The 22,838-nt window shown below is 40.8% G+C and overlaps 1 protein-coding gene across 7 annotated transcripts; it reads right to left on the reverse strand.

Moving 5' to 3' along the window:
• Window positions 1–1,482: 1,482 nt before the first annotated feature.
• Window positions 1,483–22,703, reverse strand: mgarpa (mitochondria localized glutamic acid rich protein a). 7 transcript variants are annotated; one of them, XM_070962129.1, is made up of 10 exons: window positions 22,394–22,539; window positions 18,180–18,280; window positions 17,857–17,962; window positions 12,797–12,814; window positions 7,508–7,807; window positions 4,752–5,251; window positions 4,474–4,574; window positions 3,900–4,290; window positions 3,590–3,634; window positions 1,483–3,465 (listed from the first exon to the last, which is right to left on the reverse strand). In XM_070962129.1, the coding sequence occupies exons 1-9, from the start codon at window positions 22,467–22,469 to the stop codon at window positions 3,599–3,601; spliced, it is 1,629 nt and encodes a 542-aa protein (XP_070818230.1). In that variant the 5' UTR covers window positions 22,470–22,539; the 3' UTR covers window positions 1,483–3,465; window positions 3,590–3,598. The 7 variants fall into 7 exon arrangements, with proteins under 7 accessions (XP_070818230.1, XP_070818228.1, XP_070818227.1 ...); XM_070962127.1 differs by having other exon boundaries at window positions 3,900–4,310; window positions 4,419–4,574; XM_070962126.1 differs by having other exon boundaries at window positions 3,900–4,574; window positions 4,842–5,251.
• Between the last annotated feature and the right edge of the window lie 135 nt (window positions 22,704–22,838).

Here is a 22,838-nt window from a genome sequence, read left to right on the forward strand (position 1 = left end):
AAATAATTGGTTTATTAATCACATTATTGTGATTATTGTACGCTAAATGGTTTCATTCATTTAATTCATGAAAGATCACTATGATTATTTAAGGGTTGGTTCACAGTTTTTTAAATCTGTCTTAAAACAGGATATAAACAGTGTAATGTAAACTGTTTTTAATTACTGGAATCATGAAGCAATTCCCTTCCTTAAGCATTTAAATGCAAGAGATGGAGAACAAAATCTACAGTCCTTGTTCCATGCAAAAATACATCGTTTATGTGTTGATACTAGGCTTTAGCAATCTGAATTAATCCAATCAAACTGGAATTTTACAAAGTTTCTGTCTTGATGGCAGTGTCAAAATCTAGTTTTAGACCCATGTTTTTTAATTGATGTTCTACTTACTTATAAAGGTGCATCTTTCTAAATTAATGTGTTACACAAGTTACCACACTGCAAACTTGATGCCAGGTGGCATTTCAGCACAGGAACACTGTACATAAAGCAGAGAGAGCAGGACGATTGGAGTATTATAGATAGCAGCTCATTTTAGGCCATGCAGGTTAATCATGCCATGCTGAGAGGCATGAGAGAGACAGTTTATTATTTTCAGAACATAACAAGTAAAGCTGTTGTCATGTTAGTTATGATTGCAGCTTCATGAAGATAGATGTGATTTTGTATTTTTGCAAAATGTCAGCTTAAAATTTTACACGATGATGATTTTATAAAATATTATACACTGCTACATACTAAAATGCTCAACAGTGTATAAATGGTCAAAATTAGCCACACCTTGACCACCTACAACAATAAAATAATGCTACTTACACATTAATGCATGAGTACTAATTCAATAACACAGTAGTACAATAGTCACTGGATCCAATTTCATGATGATACTTGAAAGAACATTTTGCTGATCACCCATTACTATGTTTACTTACATGGCATTTTTAATGTGCAGGACTTTTACTTGCTATGGAGTATCTTTATATTGAACTTATCCTAGTTTTACTGAAGGATCTTAAAGTACAATTCCATACACCTCTCCTGAATTGGGGTGGCAGCAGTGGCAGGCACCTGAAAGTGAGCCTATGTGACATTGCTATGACAATGGCTATATTTCACTTGTGCATACAACTTTTTATTTATCAGAGGGAGACTGATTTTGCATATTTAAAAAAAATTGTACACCTAAAGACCTGAAAAAAATGGAGACGGTGGCAACAAAATAGAAACTCACTGTAGTATTTTTCTTCCAGTTCTGTGGAAAAAAAGGTAAAATATTTATTTTGGATCACGCTACCTATCAACCTCAAGGAGGTAGGTTCTTATATCTCCAATTCTTTTTGCACAAATTATGTCATTGACAATTCTTACTATTGTTATTTCTTGCTGATTTTACAGCACACACTATTATGTCAGGTTAGGTTAAGCCAAGTAGAACATTATTCTTGGGAAAAACTTAAAAATGACAAGTCATCAGACAAAAATCATGTTTAATCCCTCTTTATTTTGCAAAAACAAGAAAAACAGTAACGTGTGTAACAGCCAGTTTGTCCTTTGCAAAGTCAAAGACATTCACTTACATCTTAATAGAGACCTGCCTGTGAACACCAAAGACAGACTAATCACCTAATTTCTTTAACATTCTTACTAACACTAAGTTCAATTCTTCCCGCAGTGATTTCAGATCTATTTCAAAGTATCGTATGCCAAGATACCTCAGCCTGAAATTCAATAATAGATGTGAGGAAATCTGAAAGAAGGTATCAAGGAAGAGAGACTACAACACAACTGTCAAAGCATTTCACACTGGAGACTTTTCTTCAGACATAGTGTAACCTTTCCCAAACACACACATTTCATGTCAAACCAGCACATCACCATCATGACATTTCATACTTGCTGCAAGCCTTTAAATTACACATCCACACAGGACTGAATGCTAGAACAAAACAAGAAAAGCTATTCCAAAGGACAGAGAAGCAGAGTGAAAGAACATGACGCTGCCTGTGCACACTCTTATTCAACTCACAAACACAGTTCACAGAGCCATGATGCTAAGCTACACTTAATTGTACATTGATAATCAGTCTATGTTAAACCAGTATCCCTTACTGAGTTTCTTCCGTGAATCTATATCAGTGGCTAAGGCGGACATGTACATTAAAAAGGATGTGAGAAGGACTTTTTGTAATTTAATATGGGTTGTGCAAAAAAGGGTGAAAGCTAATATCAGTATAATATCATCTAGTATTTTGCACATTCACTGTATATTCATAAGATTGTCTGCAAAAAGTAAGGAGGAACAACCTCACTGAAACAGGTAAACAACATTGAAAAGAGAAGAAAACACCTGCTGTGCTCTCTGTGGGTCAAAACCTTCAAGTCTGTTCCATTTCTGGACACATCTCTATTCATGATGTCACCGCTACCATTTTCCAAAAGCAGTCAAGGGAAAAATACCTACTGTGACATCACCAACCTGGGTGTGGCCAAAAGTGAAACATGCTTCAGAGTTTTAACCCAATGAGAGCAGTCCAGCAGCAGCGTGTGTGCGTTCTACTGTTAAGCTCCCCTCAAAGGAAGAGAAGTAAAGGGAAATGAACACATGCCTTTAGTTTTACAGGATAACTTGTTTTAGTGATGAAATTTTAACTTGTGAAAAATATCAATGTGCTTACTGAAGTTGGTGTCTCAGCAACTGTGTTGTTGCTTTGGAGCTGTAACACTAATGGCATCAATGTGTGTGTAGTGTCATCTTAAAGACTGAACAAAAAGGAAAACTGAGGTAGCGAGGTAGCTCCTGTATGGGCTGTGCAGCCAGTGTTCCCAAAGTGTTTCTTCATCAAAACAAACTGCTGCAAGTGCTTCCAGCCATTCATGTTCACACCAAGAGAAAAAGAGGGAAAAACCTGAGGTTGGGTACTATACACAATGCTGGTGACTCAAAACATCCCTTGCTTTAAGCAATAACACTATAGGTTCACTTCACAAGTGCCTGGGCACTGTTTGGGTTAATAGGATATGGTGAGGAGTACCAAGGTCTGTGGAGTGACTTTGAGGCAGTAAACACCGTAAGAAAAAAATGTGGACTGAATGGCTCACTTTTGTCCACAGCAGTAAACAGATTGTAGTTCATTGAAGTTACCAGATCTTTTATTGAGGCTACTAAAGAATAAACCTGAGATCTGTTGAACCACTGGCTGACTCATCAGGTTCTGTGGAGTCAAGACATGCATGTCAGAGTGGAGTGTCACAATATATTGGCTATATGGGTGCCACCAATAGGTTGGGATGATGGTTCCAAAAAGATGGCATTCATCTAAACACTGTGTATTATCTGCATCTTTGCACTGGAACTACATATTAGCTCCTTGTGTTTTTAGGGGTAAAAGGAGGAAGGGGAAGTGTAGGAGAAAGGCACATCCTCTTCTTGTGCAGGATAGAAAGCCATCATTCGGGAACCCTTTACTGTGAGGACAGAAGACAAAAGTCAATTGTGCTGTACATTTTCGGTGTCTATACATCGAATACATCGAATACATCGTGTCCATAGCCTATTCTACAGTAGGAAGAATAATCAAAGGCTCAGTACCTGTTGGAATTACTGCATTTGCATCCTAAGAAGACGTCGCTTACCCTGAATAGCAGAGTTTAAAATCCATGTTAGAGTGATTTTTTTGAAGCCCACACTGATTAAGACAAGTAGGGGTCAAAACGTCATTACATAATGAGTTATACCGCATCCTGATAATAAAAACTGGTCTCTTCAATGCTTTCTAAAATACTGTTACACTCTACAACCCAGGCTGGGAAATAAACTAGTCATGTGCATACTGATCAACAACAGTACACTGAATCTTTAATCAATCAGAGATCAGCCTAAAAACAAAGTTATCTGGTACCTCAGAAGCAGGGCCGTCGTCATCATCTGGAGCTGGGATAATTCTACCAGTCATGGGCCCCATTCCCAGCACCTTGGGCCGTTTTTCCACTTTAGGGGTTCCTTCCAGAACCACAACAATGTACTCTTTCTTGGAATCTTCAGCCACGGTCTCTGCAGGAGCTGCAATTGCTTCTTCCACCACAGGGCTGGATACTTCTGCAGCAAGGGGTTCTGCAACTTCCTCCACAACTGCAGTGGTGACTGGTTCTTCAACTAGAGCTGTAGTAACATCGGGTTCTACTGGTGCAGTCTCTACTGGTGCTGGAGTTTCCACAACCAGTGCAGGGGCTTCTTCAATGACTGGTGCTGCCTCTGCTGATGCAAGGGTTTCCTGAACAACTGGTGCAGGGGTCTCCTCAACTTGTGCCACCTCTACAGGTGCAACTTCTACTAGTACTGGAAGTTCAACAACCAGTGCAGGGGTTTCTTCTTCTTGTGTCACCTCTACTGGTGCAGGGGACTCCTCGACTTGTGCCACCTCTACTGGTGCAGGGGCTTCTTCATCAACTGATGCTGCCTCTAGTGGTGCAGAGGTCTCCTCAACTTGTGCCACCTCTACTGGTATAGGGGCTTCATCAGCAACTGGTACAATCTCCACTGGTGCAGGGGCCTCTTCCACCGCCATTGGTGCAGCCTCCACTGGTGCAGGGGCCTCTTCTAAGGGGACTGGTGCAACATCCACTGGTGCAGAGGGCTCTTCTACTACTGGGGCTGGTGCAACATCCACTGGTGCAGAGGGCTCTTCTACTACTGGGGCTGGTGCAACATCCACTGGTGCAGAGGGCTCTTCTACTACTGGGGCTGGTGCAACATCCACTGGTGCAGGGGCCTCTTCTACTACTGGGACTGGTGCAACATCCACTGGTGCAGAGGGCTCTTCTACTACTGGGACTGGTGCAACATCCACTGGTGCAGGGGCCTCTTCTACTACTGGGACTGGTGCAACCTCCACTGGTGCAGGGGCTTCTTCTACTGGGACTGGTGCAACCTTCGCTGGTGCAGGGGTCTCTTCTTCTGGGACTGGCGCAACCTCCACTGGTGCAGGGGCCTCTTCTACTGGTACTAGTTCAATCTCCTCGGGTGCAGGGGGCTCCTCTACTCGTACTGATGTAGTATCCAGTGGTGCAGGAGCTGCTTCTACTGGTGCAGGGGCATCCTCAGCCGGTGCAATTTCTTCAACAGGCTTTACTTCAACAGGCTCTACTGGTACTGCAGAATCTTCCACTTGGATGTCTTCAACAGTGGGCGCCAACCCTTCCTTTACTTCAACTATCTTCGGTACCTCTGCAGTAGAGGCAGCTGCCAGCAGCACTGCAACACAAAATCCAGCCATCCAAACATCACTGACGCTCAAGTTAGAGTTTGACAAATTTAGCTTACACAACGTGAGGCTGTTAACCATGGTAACTTGCTTTGTGAGACCCTTCTCGGGGCAGAGGATATGGTACCGACAAATCTGGTGATTGTGACTACATACAGGTACAAGGTTAACACCCAGCAGTTGAAGAGGTTGAAGAGAAACAAAGGTGTTACAGGAAAGCTGTGTTATTCAGTTGAACATTTATGCAGTGGCCCAAACCAGTAAAGCACTTTTCAGTAAAACAGGGAAAATACAGCTTCCCAAAGAAATGTTGCATGGGCAAAAACCAAACTACAGCATACATAATAATGGGCAATTTTGGTGAGGTTTGGATACACTGCTTTAAACTCTGAATTATTATTATTATTATTTTTTTTTTTGCAAGAAATCAGTAAAACTGAGAAGAGTATTGGAATGTGTGCAATAATGGATTTTTGAGGCAGATTTTTTTGAAGTTCTCTTTGAATATTAAAGATACAAGACCAACAAGATAATGGTTTGGACATTTTATAGTTGAAAAATAACTCATCAGTCCTCTCTGGTGGACGGAATATACAGCAGTACTAATTAAGGCTATGTGATAACCTAGAATAGGAAATATATTGACTATGCCCATACATCACTTGTGCTCAAACAAAAGAATTTTTAAGAGTGTATTTGGAACATACTGTAGCTCCTTAAAAGTATATCACCATGCAAAAAGCAAAGGTTGATGATTAGAGAAGTCCCCATGCATTGCTGATACACAGTACTACAAAGCAGAGCTGAATGCAGAGCTCACTGAAGAGATGCTAATGGATGCTAATGCCTGATTAAAATATTCATTTAATAATAAATGAAAAGAGCATGCTTGCATCTGTAAGGTCACTGAAGACTTAGATATTGCCATCTCATATTAAATGCATTTCAGTAATTTACAGAAGATATATTTGGCATTTGTGAAGACAAAAAGTGTTGAAAATGTAACTGTTAAACTGGTGTAAATAGCTAGAAATGTCCTTATTTAAAAGCTACAAAACAAAATGACGATAAAAAGACCAATTCAGACAAATCAAAGAGCAGTAAACCTTTCTGTTTGATCAAAGCTTTATTATATGGCTCGATGAATTACTTTTAACTGTTCACAGTGCTCCTTATCCAGTTATAAGCAAAATAAAAATATGATCACATATGATTTGAATCACTCAGTAATCTAATCGTTTCTTTGACAGTTTCTCTGACCTTTTGATTCCTCTGGTGATTTCACATTACAGTTAAGGAAAATAACACACTGCAGCAGTTACAGAATTTGTACACAACTTCAGAGCCATCTCATGTTGCTGTAGGATATACACAACTGTACGACAGTTTAAGGATTAACAGACGTCTCCCTGCTCTGTGATAATTGTCAAAATATTAAAACATTACAGAGGTTTATATCGAATACAGTATTTAGTCAGATCTCATAAATTAGCATTAGGGCCTTCATAACAAAAAAATACCAACAATATCACAGCATTTGAGGGGTGTTCTCTGCTTATTCTCTTGCCATGTCTATTCACTTGTGTGTGGAAACCTATAGAAGGCTTGTGGTAATCTCGTGGGTGAATGAGCAGGTTTTTAATACTGTTAACTGTGCAAAATCAGGGCCAATCCGCATGAATGAGGTTTCTGTTAAGAGTGATCACATTTATTTCACCCATAACTGCAAATGAGCGTCGCATTAAGACCTCATTGCCACTACGAACCTGCTAAGAAGATGGCCTTGCTGATTTTTAACATCTCTAGGCCTCATAATAATCGGAGCTAATATAGACATCGTACACAGTGATTTACGCTGCACATTAAAATCTTGAGTCATCCTTACATGAAAAAATGCTTAATTTGCTCACAGTGCTGGCTGCCCTTTATACCTACTCCAATAAATAAAAGAGAAAATATACAGTTTTAGGAGACAGAGAAGAATGATGAATAAGAGGTGAACCCTGGCACCTGAGAAGAAGCAAATGACCCATAGCGGTTCTAGACAGTGATTATAAGTTACCTTTCCTATAGTTCCCAGTGTTGTGACAGAGGAAAAAGACCTGCTGTCAGCAGCTCTTTAATTAAAGTGGTTTAGAGATGGCCAAGAGTGTATCTAGTAGTGTGTGCGTCTCCCTGTAGTGAATGTGTGGAACCTCAGGCCTCAGAAGAAGCTGCCTCCTCCTCCTCAGATGAAGAAGTCGTACCATTGCTTTCGGGTTCCTCTGCAGCGAGGGCGGGTTGTTCTGCCACAGCCTCGGCAGCCTCCTCAACAGCTTCGGCCACTTGGGCCACTTCTTCTGCAACCGTCTCCACTTCCTGCGCTGCCTCTGCAACGACCTCAGCCACCTCGGCAACGACCTCAGCAGCCTCGGTGACTGCCTCAGCAACTGCCTCCACTAAAGTCTCTGCCTCACCATCAGCAGCTGCAGGGGCCTCCTCTTCGCCAACCTCAGCTTCTCCACTGGCTTCCTCAGCTGGTGCCGCCTCTTCCTCCTGTTCTCCATCTGGAACACAAAAGGGGCAACGTTGGCTGGAGCACTGGCTTGATTGATAAGGCAAACTCATTGTGTTTTCTAGTACAGTGAGCAGCCAGTGGCCTTAATGTTCACTCTACAACCCCCCGTACTGTAAGACCATAAAGCAGGCAAAACATCACTTTTCTCAAATGTGAACTATTTTGATTAATATTTAAAAAGTAGCAATACACAATATCCTTAATATACTATCAGTAGTCAGGTTTCCATCCAAGGTGTGAAATGGACAACAAAGAGGAACAAAAAAAAAAAAAAGTGGTGAAATGTTTTGTAATCCCTAAAAATCTTTCTCATGCACATTTAAATGCAGTAGGGTTGACACTTTTTATTGGAAATTCAAAGAACCATTACAATGTGAGAAGAAATAAATATTGAACTGTTATTAATCTTCAATTCAATTCACAGTAAGTGGAAAAACCCTGCTCACTGTGCACTACAAGTGACCTGACAGTGCCATGGACTTTTTGCTGGACTGCAGCAAGGCGGGGGCCAGCCCAAAAGTCTGTCCCTGACTTACAGAGTGAGCAAGTGATAAAGTTACAACATTGGCTGGTCCAGTGTTGAAGTTTCCCCATTGGCTGTTGCTCTTTCAAAATAAACAGATGCGAATATTAGCTGTCCATAACCACGAAAGCAGACTAATGGAGGGCAATGCAAAGCATGGAACTCTATGATCCTGAGTATAGAAACAGCTACCTAAGGCCATTGCTAATGGGTACTGATCGCACTTTGTGTATGAGTTGAACTGAAACCAGACAATCTGCTCCCAAAAACAGCTATTTCTTCAGTTAGTTAAAGGAACCAGTGGGGACATATTCATAGAATCTGGAGTTACAGTGCATAACACAAGGTTTTATTTCATGTTGTCTCCATTGTTCTCAACGTAAACACGACGGCAGCAGTGCATGGGCTCAGGGAGCACAACTCTTTGCCGCTGCATTCAGACTTCATGATGGTTGAACTTTTTCAGCTTGCTGCTGTGGCTGGCTGTGTGACCACGGTAACCACAGAAACCACAGGGAGGGAAACAATACAGCAGCTGATTTCTCTCATATCAGTGTTTCCCAGTGATTTACCTCTTCACCAGCAGAGAACAGACAGGTCATTGAAGAGAAAAATCTAATTCAAAGCCTGATGATCTGCTATGGGGCAATAAATTATATTCATGATAATAGATAGCCATATGACACAGTTAATATAGCAGGTTTTGCAAAATATGCTTTCGCTGTGAGATTACAGCAGGTGAACAGCAGCAGCCTGTGGTGTACGGGCTGGTAGGACCACAAGAAGCCAGGTGTTACTGAGTAAAAATGAGATGCTGTGTTGGATGGAAACATAGCTACTAACAGCTTATCATGCTATATTTTTCCATATTTTCCAAACCTTACCATTGCCTCAGTGAACACATCATCTGAAAAAAAACCACGACACCTTTACGACACAAACTGCATGCAAACTCAGACAGGGAGGAGAAGGACAAAGAGGGAAGGAGGGGAAGGGAAAAGGAAGGGCAGAGGAGTGCAGGTTAAGGTGCAGGGTGGAGGGGGTGAAGTTGAATATTGGTTCTTACCATCCAATTAACAAGCTATCAGTTATATATCTGGAACTCTGAAAGTGAGTCTGACACTGAGAAAAACACTGACACAGCCCAGGTAAATTGTGCGTCTTTACTTTTTAACTGAGAGAAAATTCCATTTGTTCTATATGAACCGATAACAAATATCCAGCATTCACAGGACACCAGTCAGGAGTAAACTTTGAGTCGAGTGCTCAACACTTGGATCATTGACTATTGGGAGTGATAGTAGCCTGCCTGCTGACATGATGTCATACGATGTAAGAGCTAGCATCATTGAGCATATATTAAGGCTGTTGCACTGTGGAGGAGTTGCTTGTTCAAGGATGTTTCCCTCCTGTAAATTTCCAATACAAAAGTTCTTTTTTAATGATACCTCCATGCTCTTCAACTTAAAACACAGGTGTCTCCTGCACAATGTAACAATACTGTCTATAGGTTTATGTTATAGCAGTTAGTCTGAAGTCTTTCTTCCACCAGTTTGGTATGACAGATGGCTACAAATGCTACATGCTACGTTCTGTACCTTTAACTTTTCATCAAAGAACCAGATATTTTCTAAAGTTCATCTTTGCTTGTCATTTCTAAAGATGATTTCAATTTTACTTCCAGGACCCCAGACCTTGAAAAAAATTCCTCCCACTTTGCAACTCTACCAGGCAGATGTGGCATTCATAACAGCCTTGGAAGACAATCATTTACACTACCCATTGGAGGACGCAGCAAAAAAACACAGAGAAGCAGTAAAAATACTTAAGGCTAAATGTTAATATGGTGTTTTACATCATAATCATTACCTTTAAATGTGTGTTAAACATTATCAGGTCAGTGAAAATGCACAGTGACAAGACTATTTCTCATATTTTCTTCCTTTAGATTCTTTGTAAACATTGTAGCCAGGAGAGCATAAAAATGGAGGATCATGATTAATCTTTATATTTTCATACAAATGCCAGTACTGTAAAAATTTGCCAATACTTAAAGTCTCACTGAACATAAATATATATGAATTATTTTTGAAGTGGCCTTTGAGACTGTAAATACAGTGGAAAAATAACTGACCACCAGATAAATATATATGTTGACCTGAAATTGTGCTAAAAGTAAACCTGGCAACATCAGCAAAGAGAACCCTTCAGATAATCAGAAATCAGAATCAGAATTCTGATTTGTGAGAAGAGAACCCTTCAGATAATTCTAATGGCATACCATCACTCACAATAGTGAACTCTAATGTGTTAGCAATGATAGCTCTGCTCGACATTTTATCTGACCAACTAGATAATGTCCCACAAAAACACAAAATTTTCTAACATTCAAAACCAGAGTGGCATTGAAAAAATAATCTTCTGTCAAAAGAAAAATGTCAAAAGTTGTGTCAAGTCCATTTATCCTCTTCTGGATTTACACATTAAAATTTAGCAGCAAGAGGCAACAAAAGGCAGAATGGAACACAGAATTAATATCCTTCACAGAATCATCCAGAGGTTTGAGCAGAGGACTCTTTTCTTTCTTAGCAGTAGAGGAGAGGAGGAAAGGAGGAGAGAGGGGTTTTGTTTTCCTGTTCAGATCCAAAGACTCCAGTTCTAGGACGAATATCCATGCGGCCACAGAGGACCTTAGCTCTACCATTACACTGAAAAGAGTAAAGACAAAAAGAGTTAGAGAAATGGGAAGAAAAAAATGGAGCTTTTTAAAAAGCCATGTTCAATTTACACGACTACGCCATTATGAAATCTAAATTCAACCACAGAGGCTATGTTTGTAAGAAATGGTAATGGAGTGCTGTCAAGATGCGCTGGTGATGCCAATGGCGAGAGCTGTTAGAAGAAGCCTTAGTCATGAGGATATTAAGACAAATTCACCAGTTTGTCCACCTTCTCTGTTTTTACTGAAAGCCTAGCCTACTTCTGCTAACACAAGAGGAACACAGTGAGGAGTAGGATGGAGAGAAAGGATTGAGTGGTACTGAAGGAGAGGACTGATTTGGTGACCAAGCTTTTTGGCCACAAGGGCAAAAATGAGGAGAGGTGAGACGGAGGTCACATAGAAGGACAGATGTGTCAAAACTGCATTGGCCAAGAAAAACAAAACTCTATGAAGAATATGATACTGCACGTTACATGTATGTACACAGTCCCAAAGTAGAAATCCTGCGGATTAGGATTAATTGCAACTACAGAAATTTAACTAAAGCCAAAGATAAGATACTCAAGACAATTATGAGTCATGGAAATAATTCTAACATCCACTCAATTTATTGTTGAGAGGCAAAGTGCGAAATTGACTTTAAAATGTGACCACCTACCATCTACTCTCAGATTAGTATAACAATTCACCAGCCACTTCATAGTAAATTAGTATTTTGTGTGAGAAATCCACCCGTCACTTTGATTTTAAAGAGTTCTGCTGGTGACTGATGTTAAACTCCCAACCTGTTCAAAGGCAAACATCTGCACCATTTGTCTGAGTGTGTGTGTGTGTGTGTGTGTGTGTGTGTGTGTGTGTGTGACTGATTGCAATTTGTGTTCCTTCCAAACAAATATGTTGCTAGGTCTCAGCTGAGTTTTTTCCCTTTCAAAACTTTTTCACACTAACCTTGCGTTGCTGTCCTTCTGCTGTATCGTACACAGTATTGGCCCTCGATCGGACACTATATGCAAAATGCTGAGGAGTTAAGGCCCCCAGAATATAGCATGAGAATGTACTGTTTATAGTGTATACCCATCTCTACGCACAGGAAGTGTCAAGTATGCACTATATGCACCCCCAACCCAATCAAACCATGTGCTTTTGGAGCAGTTTTTTGAGTATTTTGAGTACTTAGCAAGAATATCTCCATTGAACGCTAAAGAGTTCTTGACTTGCCAATCACCTGGGGTCAGTGACCCTTTCACTCAGAAATGTGACAGGTGCTTGGACCCTGGTATACTTGCTCTGCTGTTCTTTGACACCCCATATACAGTAACTATAGCAACAGATTCCAACTGTTATTATTTATAATTCCACATCTTCCTTTTACTTGACATGATATTGCATTATTATGCAACAGGCTGTCATGTTCAACATCTGTTACTTTCTAAGTTCATATTCATGGTTTAATGTATTGATCTGTACTGTCTGCTGTTGCAATCACATCATTTCCATTTTGGATGTAGATATCTTAATTTCTGTGTATAATATTTGGTTAATTTCCTTCCCAAGGTCTAATCTTGGATCAAGGAGAGCTAAAACATTCAGTGATTAGTGTGATCATGAGCTTTCAGGATAGTGAAATATTAGGAGCACAATCAGGCCCATGCCAACATTTCAGTGAAGCATTCAGAAAGTTCTCAGGCAGTGAGGATGAATGAAAGAAAAATATGTGTGATGATACAACTCACCCTCTTCATCGTCCCCGCCTGAAAAGTAAAGGGAAACATTTGGGTAAGTTTCACATAGAAACAAGACAAGGCAACAGTAGCCAGCTCAGTTGATGAGCAGTAAAAAGAAAAAAATACAGTAAGGAAAAGAAAATGGTTTGTTTGAAACAGGTCATCTTGATAGCAGCAGTGAACCGGACTCTGCATAAGCCACACAGTTTACATAGCAGATTTATCTCATTCCACGCGTTAGTGACTGTACACTGTGCTGCTGCTGCTGATGGGATCAGTGCACTGCCAATTGGTGTGTTTGCTCCTTTCATTCTTGTCAAATTGGATAAAGTAAACTGATGTCATCCATGTAAAACACTGATGACATTTACACAGAATACATGGTCGTGTGTGCTGGACCAGAAGATGTTTGTATTAGGGAGGAAAGGGGGTTTAGAGCAGGGACGTGCAGAGGTGCTGAACAATAAGGATGGACTAATGTGAGCGTTTTGGCAGAACCAAGCTATATATTGGTTTGGGTCCAAACTACAGACGGAAATGACAATTTGACACTTTAGTTTCCATAAATTTTAATTCTCACACTGGAACCCAATTTAACAGTACTTAAACATTAAGTCGCACTGGAAAGAAGTGTTGCTTTACTGCTGTCTGTTGGTTAAATGTATGCCATATTCAGGACACGTCCCTATCAATGATCCTACGGATCAGTACGGGGCTGATGCAGGTGTTTTTTAATGGGTCAGTATTGACTACAAAAGGCAGATACAAATCCTGTCCTTTCTTTACTCTCCTGTGTTTTGTCCACTTCAGGCTGCCAGCGTTGCAGCACTGCTTTCCTCTGCCACCACCAGGCCTACACTGCAGCTTTTTGCAAGAGTGACTGACTCCAGACAATGAGACTGGCAAAATACAGACCCTCTAAGCTACAATGCTAATTATCATTAGCAAAGAACAGTGTACAAAACATTGAGTGCCTTTACTTACAGCCAGCACCAACTGTCACTTTCACTGGTGAAAGTGACAAACATTGCCTGCAGAACATCAAAGCAGCTGTCACTAATTGATGTTAATTCCATGAATAACTTGATGGCAGAACAAAATGAAATGTTTGTTTGTGTGCTTTCTGCAGCCACACAAACTCTGGCAAAAATCATTTCTGAGAGAAGAGAGTCCACTCTGTAACACCAAAAACATGACTTGGCCTTGACAACTAATGCAATAATCACTGCATAATAATCATGAAAACTGAAAATGAAATGAAGATCATGAGATATTACTGAAAACTCAGAAAAGGTAGCAAATGGATACTGTAATTATTTACTTATTTCTTTTGTCAAACTACTCTTCTTCTTGCAAGGTCAAGAATAACAGTTGACACAAAATGCAGCAGCAGTATCAAATAGGTCTGCAATTTACAGTCATTTCACAGCGGATTTATCTGCTGAATATCATCTCAATCAAATCTTTTGCTGTACAAAAAGGCTGGAAAAATAGTTAAGGATGTGTGTGTGTGTGTGTGTGTGTGTGTGTGTGTGTGTGTGTGTGTGTGTGTGTGTGTGTGTGTGTGTGAGCTACTGAGACAACATTATCACAACATGGTCAGACTGAGGCTGGGCAGCTACGCTGAGTCTCTTCATTTGTGCATAGGGTCAGTAACGTTCCCTCATTGCTGAAATAAGCAGAGGATAATCTGGGACTGGCCCACAATCCTTTGCTTGGGGTGAACTCAATCTTTTGGCTCACAGACAGACAGACAGACAGACAGACAGACAGACAGAGCAGCCCAAGTCACCAACGAAGGCTACATGTGAATCAAAGAAACACTTTTCTGTTCGATAGAGCTGAGGTTAGTGAAAGGTGTGCTTGTGACCTCCAGAGCTCCATGCTTACTCTTTAGCTTAGACTAAAAACTGACTAGCAGTAAAAGGCAGCACCTTTAGCACTGTTGATTGAGAGCACCAACACAGGTACACTGAGGACACATCTCTGTATGTTTAATTCTTTTGCTTGATTTGTTCTCATCTTTAATGTCATATAAGTCTGACTGTACACTGCCACCAGTCTCAGACAATCAGCCCTTGTACCTTGACTTACATTCAGACAAAACAGGACATTATGTCTTAATCATTAGGTCTGCCATTTCTGTAAGGCTACAGTCAAAGTCTGCAGACAATAGACAATACAGTATTGTTATTATTATTTTTATTATGTTTAACTCCCCAGGGCGGGGCCTTTCTGTGTGAAGTTTGCATGTTCTTCCCGTGCATGCGTGGGTTCTCTCCGGGTACTCCGGCTTCCTCCCACAGACCAAAAACATGCTCATTAGGTTAATTGGTGACTGTAAAATTGCCCATAGGTGTGAGTGTGAGTGTGAATGGTTGTCTGTCTTTGCATGTTGCCCTGCAATTGGCTGGCGACTGGTTCAGGGTGTACCCCGCCTCTCGGCCGTTGAAGCTAGGATAGGCTCCAGCCCCCCCTCCCTCCCAAAGGGATAGGCGGTATAGAAAATGGATGGATGGATGGATGGATGTTTAACTCAACAAAAAATTTCATCTGCTATGTTTGTTAGCCCTGATTTCAGCACAAGGCGCTGTCCATGGTATCATACATTAACACTCAGATGTGCACAGTACCGTTTTGTTCTTCATATGGAGTACTGATTAGCTGAGGGGTAAATTTGTGTTGTTGTGACTGAGATTTAATGTGGCAGTGAATTTGTCTAAATTTTAGAATTATCCCACTAAGCTAAATTTCTAGTTTCTTAAATACAATACAGTCAAATTTTCTAGCTGACAACCCCCATGCTAAATGATTAATAATAGCAATTTGCATTCTTTCCAATGCCATAACACAGATGGAAAAAATGAGTATCATCTTATTCTCTGCATCTGCAGTTACTCGCATAATAGTAGTGGTTGGATATAAGCATTCATTTGTATTTTCTGTTGTTAATTTTCTTGAAATTCTATTAAAATCTGCGATACATTTGGATGGAAAACTGACGGATGACAAAGTTTCATTATAGACGAGTTGCTTACAAAATTAACATTAATTAGATGTAGCAGACTTTATTTCTCACTGGCAGCATCTGTCATTTTAAACAGCAAAGGCAGCCATCACTGCTGGCCAAAACTGAAGATATTTCTAAAAAGCTTGTTACCTCGATCATTTGAACATTGCTATTTGTAAACAGAATAAGTATGGGGTGAAATAACTCGATACGGGATTATTAATGGGAACAAACTATCATATTATGGAAGGACTGATACCCTACTGAGTGAAGTTTATTTGCCTATTGATGCTATTTTATGTTCTGATGTGAATTGTGATGAAAGCTCTCACCGTGAGGATCTTTGTGCCTTGTATGAACATGTTGTGGGAGCTATACATGAGGCTAGCATACCGCTCTATACCTATGCTGACAAAACATCCAGGGTTAAGCCAGGATGGAGCAAGTATGTGGCTCACTATCATGCTGAAGCTAAGAATGCTTTTAGGGCCTGGGTCCATGCAGGAAGGCCCAGAGAGGGCCCTGCCCTTGATCTGAAAAAGTTCACCAATTCTAACTATAAATATGCAGTTCGCTATGTCAATAAACATGCACAACAAATCAGAGCGGACTCTATGGCAGAAAAGCTCCTTGATAATGATGTTACTGGTTTTTGGAAGGAGGTGAGAGCCTTGAACACAAACACCACATCTCTACCAAGCACCTTAGAGGGGGTCTCTGGTTGTGATAACATAGCTGAACTGTGGAGGAACCATTACTCTGCACTATTTAATTGTGTTAAGAGTGACCCCTACTTAGTAGGCAAGATTGTCAATTCAGACCCTATGTATATCACAGCTAAGGAAGTTTTCCAAGCCATTTCAGAGTTAGCTGATAATAAAGCATGTGGTCCAGATGGAATATGCAATTGCTCTAGCCAGTGTGTTGTCAAAAGTTTTGGAGAGAATTTTACTAGACAGATTATCTGTATATTTATGCACCTCTGATAACCAGTTTGGCTTTAAGGCGAAACATAGCACTGATTTATGTATCTATGCACTGAAGGAGATGGTGGAAAACTATAGAAGACAGAACTCTACTGTATTAATTGGTTTCATAGATGCATCTAAGGCATTTGACCGTATAAATCATTCTAAATTGTTTTTAAAATTACATCAGAGAGGAGTGCCTGACACCTTTGTAAGGATCCTGTCTTATTGGTATTCTAACCAGAGCATGCAGATTAAATGGGGAAATGTTGTTTCTGCTCCATTTGGGACAAGTAATGGCGTTCGACAGGGGGGGCTTTTATCACCGTGCCTTTTTAATATTTACATGAATGATCTTTCAGACCAGTTAAGAAACTGTAAAACAGGTTGTATGGTCGGCAGTGTACTCATTAATCATCTTATGTATGCCGATGATTTGGCAATTGTTTCACCTAGCAGCGCTGGGTTTCAAGAGCTTCTTAACACATGTTCTAATTATGGTGTAAATTTTGACGTGAATTACAATGCTAAGAAGAGTTCTGTTATGATTTGCAGAGTAAAAGGGGATACGGGCCTTACTTTTCCATCCTTTTACCTCTCAGGACAAGTGCTTCCTGTTTGCTCTAAAACTAGATATGTGGGACACATCATTACTGATGATTTGACAGATGATGATGATGATATGTATAGACAGCGTCGTATTTTATATATGCAGGCAAATTTGTTGACCAGAAGATTTTCCTGGTGTTCAGAGAGGGTTAAAGTGGATCTTTTTAGGTCTTACTGTACCCCTTTTATTACTGCACCCTTATGGTTTAAATTTAAAAAGGCCAGCATCCGCAAACTTCAGGTTGCATATAATGATTGTCTGCGACTCTTGCTCGGCAAATCAAGATGGTATAGTGCAAGTGAACTCTTCTGTAAAGTACAAGTTGTCACTTTTCATGCTCTTTTGAGACGGTTGATGTAGAAGAACAAACGAGCCAAATCATTTGTGGCTTGCTGAGCCAGTGGAGGGATGTGCTCTGTGATCACCACTATCCTATGCTGAAGTGGGTGAAAACTACAAGTAGCAGGTGAGGAATACTTACTCTTTGGCGGCCATGGTTTCGGCACCCACTCTGTCTTGGGTCTGGCATTAATTTCTGAAATGCGATCATTGAACCTGGCGCTGTCTGAGGACACAGTACTGAATGCCTGTGAAGAGAGGGAAAAGTCTCAATCTGAATCTGTTTATTTCTCATTCCACTACTTTTTGAGTTATGTCATTTCACAAGATCAGCTCATTTGTTGGAACTGGCTAGTTTAATTTTTTGATAAGGACATATTGTCAGCACTGGTGACCTGGCTAAGTGTACATTGTGTTGATGCTTTGAAGCTGAAATGATGAACTACAAGAAACAACACCACTTACATATGCCAAAGAACCTGCAAAGGCTCCACCACACAGCAAGGCGTATAGTATGTTGTCCCCTGACCCACCAGGAACTGATGACATCGGCCTCCGCTGCACAACTGCAAAGGGTTACAGGTCACATGTTAGATCTTTCTCAAACCTGTCATCAATTGATAGGCTTTTAGCATCTTTAACAAACATGTTTAAGGACGTTCTGACAAATAAAACTCTGCCTAGCTCTCTGGAATTGGCAACAATAACATTACTGTCAAAACCTGGCAAGGATTGTCATAATTCATCAAAATTAACTGTATCAAGAATGGATTATATTATGTCTAAATTATCAATGCAGATCAGACAGGCTTTGGTAGAAATCAATATGGATCGGTCAACGTCCAGAGACTTTTTCATATTGCTGAAATGGCAGTCCGCAAAAAGACCCTATGCTAATTATGTTGATGGATGTGGAGGAGGATCAAACCTAGCTTTCTTTTGCAAACTCCTAAAGGAATGAATTACGGAATGAGATGCATTCAATACATTGAAACGATTTTCATTGGCCATAAAGCACAAATTCTAACTACAGGAGTCCTGCTTTCCCCTGGCCCAAAGGCACCCGCCAATGTTACCCAAGAGCTCCACTGTAACCGTTGGCTATTGCTATTTGCATTAATGCCACCATTACTGGTAATAAATTTGGTTTACCTTTAGTTTCCTGTCTGATCCATCACACACCCACTTCCCTCCCTTCTGCAATGTTTTCAACAATGCAGTGCTACTTCTGGAAGTAAACTATTATAAGTCTTCTAGGCATAACTGGACTTTTTGAGAAGTGATGCCTTTTCCAGAAGCCCACGTTGTCATTGGCTTCAATACCTCATTACTTTGATAAGCCCCAACTCCCTCACCAGGTTGCAGATGGAACATTAAAAAAAATTGATTAAAAAAGATTTAACTGAAAAATGTAACCTTGAAATCATAATTTACCTCCGTCTTTATTATGAATAATTGTTTCATTGGAAAAATGTATTTTTTGCATCAACAGCATCTCAGAAAAATAAACCGTCATCAATTATTTCATACCATTTTGAAGAAAAGAGCATTTATTGGGTGAGAAGAACCAGTCAGAGAACGTAGATGATTCCAATGGGGTGACAAATCTAAACAACCTTGCCTTCACACAAACCACTCGTGCCTGCTACCAATGACCCTGGACTGTCTTTGAAAAGATCCTACAGGATAGGAATAACGTGCAGTACAAGCAACAAGCTTCAGCTTCCTCAGTGTGAAAAGGATTGGTGAGAAAGCACCTTAAGGTGCTCTACTGGCTCATGATGCCTCCTACTCTGATTGGATTTAGAGCAATAGATTTAGATTGCCAAAAATATGCCTGTCAGCACTTGTTTGACGCCTGTTAAGTGACATACTCTACTGCACATCCTCGAAGGAAAAGACAGTTTGGTTTTGGGCTGTTCTCACAGCTTTAAACATGTACTACAAGAAGCTGTAAATCCTTCAGTACAGTTTGGACAATTTTGAGTTTTCAAATCCACTAGTCCCAGAGCAGCCATCAAACTTTCATTTGACAAAGCAAACCCTGTTTTAGTTTACAGCATTTTCTTCTCTAGCAGAACATTTAGCACTAGCCAAGCAGGAAAGCCAGCTTTGTTTACTACTTTACTACTTGAAAAAACTTGGACCACAGTCAACACTTCTTAGCAATACTGTGTATGTGAGCTTTCACTTAAACATTCTGCAAACACCACAAAAAAAAAACATGTCACACAAAGACATGTAGCTGAATGCCGTTTGTACAGAGAATTGGATTGCCCAAAGGGAAGAAAACTGTATCCACTAATCTGGCAACTGGAAAATTTACTATGTAAAAAAACAGACTGTATAAACACAAAATATGAACTAAAACTGAATGAATCAAACTGGATGCTGCATTGAATAAACCAAATATTACAGAAGAAAGATTAGTATGATAGGAAATATATATTTAGATATGGATAGGACAGGATAGAAGAAATAAAAGCCTGTTTTAATACTCTGATGATTATTAAAACTGTACAAATCTATGCATTCCCTATTCAATACTGCAGCTTCCAAATCCCCAAAAAGACAAAACTCTGATTCCAACCAACAGTGGTTTTACAAAGTGTTCCTGAGTCCATGTAGTAATATTCTTTGTTCAATCATGTGTTCACAAAGTGGTGAACCTACTATCACCTGTCGCCAGTGAACGTGTTTACCTGTGGAAGGGTCCAAAAAGGTGTTTTTGGACGCTTCCACAGGTTTCCCAGTCTTTTGTTGCTCCTGTCCCAACTTGTTTGGAACATGTTGCTGGCATCAAATTACAAATAAGCGTACATTTCCAAAAATCATTAACTTGAACAGGTAAAACATTCCATACATAACCTTTGTACTTTTTTGGAACTGGGGTTGTGAGTCAAATAACAGGACAAATGAATGGCTTGCAATTGTTTTGACGGACTTAATGCCATCAATGAGAGAAATACTATCATATTATCAACTAGTAGTTTTTGTGGAAGGTAGAGAAGTCTTGTCATGTCCAGTATTGCAGGTATTAACCGACTCACATTCTCAGAAGCTAATCCAGTGTCCAGAGCTCTGACATGACTCCCTACCACCCTGTTATTTATACCGCTAATCGGCTCAAGTCTAAAGGTATGAGTTTGGGGGGGATAAGATGGGGGGGGATTCATGACCAGTGGAGGGGACGCTGGTCAAGAAGTCACAGGATTACAGCATGATATCCTTGTTTGATTAAGTGGGACCACTGAGGTGAAGAAGGGCTGCCGTATCAGGGTCCGGTGTCCAGCTTATTTGTCTCATCTCTGAATGGATGTTGAGGATAGAGTGGACAGACATTACTTTGATGTAATCTCTTTAGAGGCCCCCAGGAGTGCCTGGCAGCAAGCACAAACCCTTATAAGAAGGCATGTCATGCTGTCATCTTTTTTTAGGCTTGGGCTTTGTCAGGATGAAGCCAAAAGGTATTTCCTGAAGCAGGCAGGGCATAGCCAGCTGAGGAGCAGGCTGCCATTCAGGAAGCCAAGCACTGACAGCACAGAGAATACTGATACATTATGTCGCATAAAATTGTAATTAATGGACATTCAGATGCAAAACTTAAGCTAAGTTAGCTAAAACACATTCAGCCAAACATGACAATCGAACATAAAAGTCAAGGTCAACTGCTTACATCATTACTTAACCGAGTTAGCTAAAAACAGGATTTTCTCGTAATGAAAAACACGGCGTACCTTAAGAAACATCCCTTCGCAGTTACTTTCGCAAGTATCACAACTCAAATGTTAATACAAGTGACGACGGGCGGCTCGTGACAACAGAGGAATATGTCCGTCAAGTTCGTCATCTTTTTGCTCCTACATACCACCGACAGTTTCCAGTGTTTCCAGGTGTCACTCATGGTGATGTAACGCTATCAGAGATTTATGGAGTGGCACGTGGCGCAAGCTTACAACTCCATAGCCGTATAGCTCGTGCCTCTGCTTTCTATACATTACACCACTTTCACACGCGTACACCACGTGACTAACACTGGCCACCATGTTTCCACACTACTCACAGTTTAGTGAAGGTCACGTACATATGTATATACACGTTGCACATGAATGTTTAAATTCACAGGGACATTTCAATGAACGTAACTTCACAGAGAAGAAACGTATCTCGTTAAAATGTATTCGTGTTAATGGTTTGGCCCAAGTCACAGTGGTCTAAATGAACGTAGCGTTTGTAGAGTATGGAAAGATGCCGGGAAACAGGATTAATGTTATAGATTTGGTCTGTCGGCCTGCTGCTCTGCTCAGCACTGGCGCAGGACATACACGGGTTTGTTTCATGTAATTATGAAATACTACAACCACTGCTCCCAGTATGCCCGTATCTCCACGAGGAGCAATATACAGACATCACACAATTAAATACGAGAGACAAAATTCACACAAACGTCAATCCAGCCCAAATGAAGCAAAAACGCCAAGCTGACCTTCACATCACATGGGCAGCCATTGCCATCCTCCAGTTTGGGGATGCGGTTATGAGACAGACGCACGAGGACACAGTGTACTATTCTGCACGCTCAGACTACAGGCGACAGGTAGCGAAGAGAAAACAGCCCGCTCAGGTAGAGAGAGGGAGCAGATTCAGGGTTGGTCTTTTGGCTGGCTGACGACACTCACCATCCCGGGGCAGCCTGTAGGCTGCTCTCCGTGCCAAAGGCCCACACCTCTGCCAGGCCGCTCTGCAGGAAAACATAGCTGCTCTCCGAAGGCTGGGGTGCCAATGCTGCAGCTTCAGCAAATGCTGGATGAATGGCTGTTCTGCTCTGTGCACGCAAACGCAGGAGGAGGCGGGGGACAGACCTGCCCTCTGTTGCGCAATGAAGGTTGTGCGGCGTCGGATGTATGAAGGGCGGTTAATGCCACAGGTCCACAGCAAGATGGCATGTATGAGAAGTCATTAGCACCCTGGAGGAGAGGGAGGTTGAGTGTATGAGACAAAGGAGAATGTTTTAAAACGGGTGATTCATAATACAGAGGAGGTTGGGTTTATGAAAACTCACTATAGGATAGCTCAAGAGATTCATTTCATTGAGATGCAGACAGAGAATCATAGATGTTCCAC

The sequence above is a fragment of the Chaetodon trifascialis genome, chromosome 5 (assembly GCF_039877785.1).
Source record: "Chaetodon trifascialis isolate fChaTrf1 chromosome 5, fChaTrf1.hap1, whole genome shotgun sequence".
NCBI classification, from domain to species: Eukaryota; Metazoa; Chordata; class Actinopteri; order Chaetodontiformes; family Chaetodontidae; genus Chaetodon; species Chaetodon trifascialis.

What these genes read in the sequence shown, in the direction of transcription:
- mgarpa (XM_070962123.1), bottom strand. Translation starts at nt 22,469, where the DNA reads ATGTTTTCCTGCAGAGCGGCCTGGCAGAGGTGTGGGCCTTTGGCACGG. An exon ending in TTGCAGGTTCTTTGGCATAT is followed by an intron (nt 17,963 to 18,179) that starts GTAAGTGGTGTT and finishes CTCTCTTCACAG; the next exon opens with GCATTCAGTACTGTGTCCTC. An exon ending in AGAGGAACCCGAAAGCAATG is followed by an intron (nt 5,252 to 7,507) that starts GTACGACTTCTT and finishes TTTGTGTTGCAG; the next exon opens with TGCTGCTGGCAGCTGCCTCT.